At 32.6% G+C, this 3,335-nt stretch overlaps 1 protein-coding gene across 1 annotated transcript in view; it reads right to left on the bottom strand.

Annotated features, from left to right (window-relative positions):
- Positions 1-3,335, bottom strand: part of LOC106461420 (protein tilB homolog) — a 33,691-nt gene that overhangs the window by 5,340 nt on the left and 25,016 nt on the right. The window contains exons 13-14 of the mRNA XM_022388370.1: positions 1,233-1,404; positions 955-1,061 (exon numbers count right to left, since the gene is read on the bottom strand). Coding sequence (XP_022244078.1) covers positions 955-1,061; positions 1,233-1,404 — 279 coding nt within the window. The remainder of the gene's footprint in view (positions 1-954; positions 1,062-1,232; positions 1,405-3,335) is intronic.

Raw genomic sequence — 3,335 nt, 5'->3', positions numbered from 1 at the left:
AAACCAGTTTTATTAAGTAAAGAACTTGTGTCGCTAAAGTTTCGTCGGAACGAAGTTACGGAAAGTTAATTAACAAACGGAGACGTAACAAATTGGTGTCAGAAGTGGGATAGAAAAAAAAAGAAGAAGCTTAAGTTTCGTCGGAACGAAGTTACGGAAAGTTAATTAACAAACGGGGACGTAACAATATACACACACACACACACACACACATATATATACATAACTCTTGATTTTATGAAAAAAGTGGTTAGGAATAACACAAAAATAATGTTCTTTGCAGTTAAATCTTTTATTTTACACATACCCATTAAAATCCCTTACAATTACAAGTTCATTTTTAATGTAACTTTAAGTCTTTTTTTTTTTTCTTAGGCAAACCTAAGTTATATACAATTCTACACAATAAAAACACTAATTTTGTTTTAACTGATCCTTTGTTTTATGTCTAAGCATTAAAACTAATTACATCCTTTTTTACATTTATAACAGCTAAATCAATGGATCAGCTTCTTTCAACCTGGAAATTTAAATTTCACTATCACTAATAAACAGTGGTTGTTTCATGACTTAAATCTATCATTAATAGTAGGAAGAGGCACTAATAAATGTTTTTTTTTATGAGTCAATAGAGTAATTGAAAACAGTTTGATTGATTATTTTTTACTAACAAAACTTTTCTTCCTTCTATTTGGTCATAAAAAAGCTTTTCTTTAAAATAATATGTTGATGAAAATGAATCACAAGAATTTCAGCATAAAATTTTTCATGAATAAAAGTGAACACAAAACAGTAATTGACCTGTACATGTATTGTTGCCATTTTGAATAAAACAGAAAATGAGACAGAAAATACACAATTTCAAGTGCACAGAATAAAAGTACACTTCCATTTGCACACACACACACACACACACATAAATATCTTGGTAGTTTGAAGTCAAGAATATTTTACCTGTTACTTGGACAAGACTTCATACTTAAATTGCTTTTTTCTCTTGTTCTGTTCCATGATGAGTTTTTATGTTTAATTGAAGGTGCCAACCTTATTTCTTCATTTTTCTAAAAGAAACAGTAAAACTTTGGAATACTTTATCATTAATATACATTTTCTTCCTGTAAGGTTTGTTTAAAGTGTAAATATAAAATGATTTTAAAGAAGCATTTATCCAAAATCAAGTGACCTATTGGTTGATCGTGCATATAAATTTATAAGTTGCACCATGGTCTTACCTTGACTTTAGGCATGGTGAGAAGCAGATGGCCAGTAGTTTGGGACCTTTGAGCAATTGATGCTCCAGGTCGAACTTCTTCTTGAAGAACTAACTGAAACACCTTGCCTCGAATTTTAACCCGAACATAGTGAGGTTGTATGTCAATGTCTATTAAAGAGGTGTCCAGATATCTAAGAGATTCATATAGCTTGGTATGAAATATCATTTACATTTTTACTAACACACTTCTGAATAAATTATCTGAAAAGTTTCATCATAATGTATAATTACTATTTTTCACAAACGATAGAAACTGCAAACAAAGTTGACTGAATCATGTGATTACAGGAAAGATATGCACAAGGAAAAATCATTCTATATATTTTGTTTTCATATAAAAGAAAATCTAATTTAATTCACAACTTCAATAATGCATATCCAAATTGTTTTTATATTCAGCTGAGGATATTTTTGTTTGATAAGAGTTTTAGCTCTGAAAATTATTTTACAATGATTTTTTTCTTATTGGGATATATATATATTATTCTAGAAACTGAGATAAATATAATAAAAGTACAGTTAAGTAAAGAACTACATTTGCAATATGATGTCCCAATTAGCAAGAGTGGGTATAAGATAATTACAGAGTTAATTAAGTTGAATGGAATTTCTAAATAAACAAAACATTTTCATCAAGTAAAATGAATCAATATCTGAATAAGGATGATTTATCCCTATCTCTATTACTACAACTCTTACTAAACTCTAGCTGTCATTATCTGTACCATCTGTTACTTCAAGAAGTAATATATTGTTACGACAGCGGAGGTCACGTGACGCTAGTAACGCGTCATATTCTCGAACCTTCCTGAATGCTCTAGCGTTTACTAGATATGGAGTAGTCTTGTATATATAAGACGGTCACAACGTGACGGCAACAATAATGAGTAATTGAACTGCGGACAGAGAGAGAATATTGTTGGGCACATGAGACGTTCGTTGTGAGTTATAGCGTTTGTTATACCGCGACTGTTGAAATTAAGTTATTTCAAAGTTGTATTCAGAAAGAATAAACCAGTTTTATTTAAGAAAGGACTTGTATCGGTAAAGTTTCTTCAGAAAGAATTTTTACGGAAAATTAACTAACGAACGGAGACGCAACAAACTGATGTCAGAGAGTGGGACAGAAAATAAAAATAAATAATGGAAACAAGAAGCGACAACTCAAACTACAGCTTAGCAGATTTAATGGCAGCAATACAAGAACGGCAAAAGAAACAAGAAGCACGAGAAAATAAACAAGAATAGAGACAACAATAGTTGCAAGAAAACCTGCAACAATGGCAGCTCGACCAGCACAACAAACAAGAGAGATTACAGCAGTTGTTGAAGGAAAAAGAAAAGAAACACGAAGAACGAGAAAAAAAACAAGAAGAGATACTACAGCAGTGGTTGGAGGAGAAAAAAAATAAACAAGAAGAGAAATTACAGCAGTTGTTGAAGGAAAAAGAAAAGAAACAAGAAGAGAAATTACAGAAGTTGTTGGAGGGGAAAGAAAAGAAACAAGAAGAACGAGAAAAGAAACAAGAAGAAAGATTACAGCAGTGGGAAGAAAACCTGCAACAGTGGCAGCTTGAATAGCAAAATAAACAAGAAGAGAGATTACAACAGTTATTGGAGGAGAAAGAACATAAACAAGAAGAGAGACTACAGCAGTGGCAACTGGAACAAGAAAGGAAACAAGAAGTACAAATGGAAAACATTAGTAAATTTAAAAGCAAATTAAATACATTAAAGGATGATTTATTGTCTTTTACACAAGGAGGATACATAAACTATTGACTTAATCAGCCCCAGACAACGGCAAGCCCCTTCCAGACCCCGCAGCTGAAACCTAATGCAGACATCTTCAGTCCTGTTAGAACTCACATCCCAGATATGAATGTCAGTAATAGGAGTGATCCAGTACGAAGGAAGCCACAGGAATTCGATGGGAAGGCACCTTGGGAAGCATATAGAGCACAATTTGAGCTACTGGCAGGGATGAACAGATGGACAGAGGAACAGAAAGCAGTATATCTGGCAACGAGTTGACATCAGCCGACAGACACAACTATAGAGC

Source organism: Limulus polyphemus, unplaced genomic scaffold (genome assembly GCF_000517525.1).
Source record: "Limulus polyphemus unplaced genomic scaffold, Limulus_polyphemus-2.1.2 Scaffold954, whole genome shotgun sequence".
Lineage (NCBI taxonomy): Eukaryota > Metazoa > Arthropoda > Merostomata > Xiphosura > Limulidae > Limulus > Limulus polyphemus.
The sequence above is the reverse complement of the archived record's forward strand: the minus strand, read 5'-3'. Positions and strand labels throughout refer to the sequence as shown.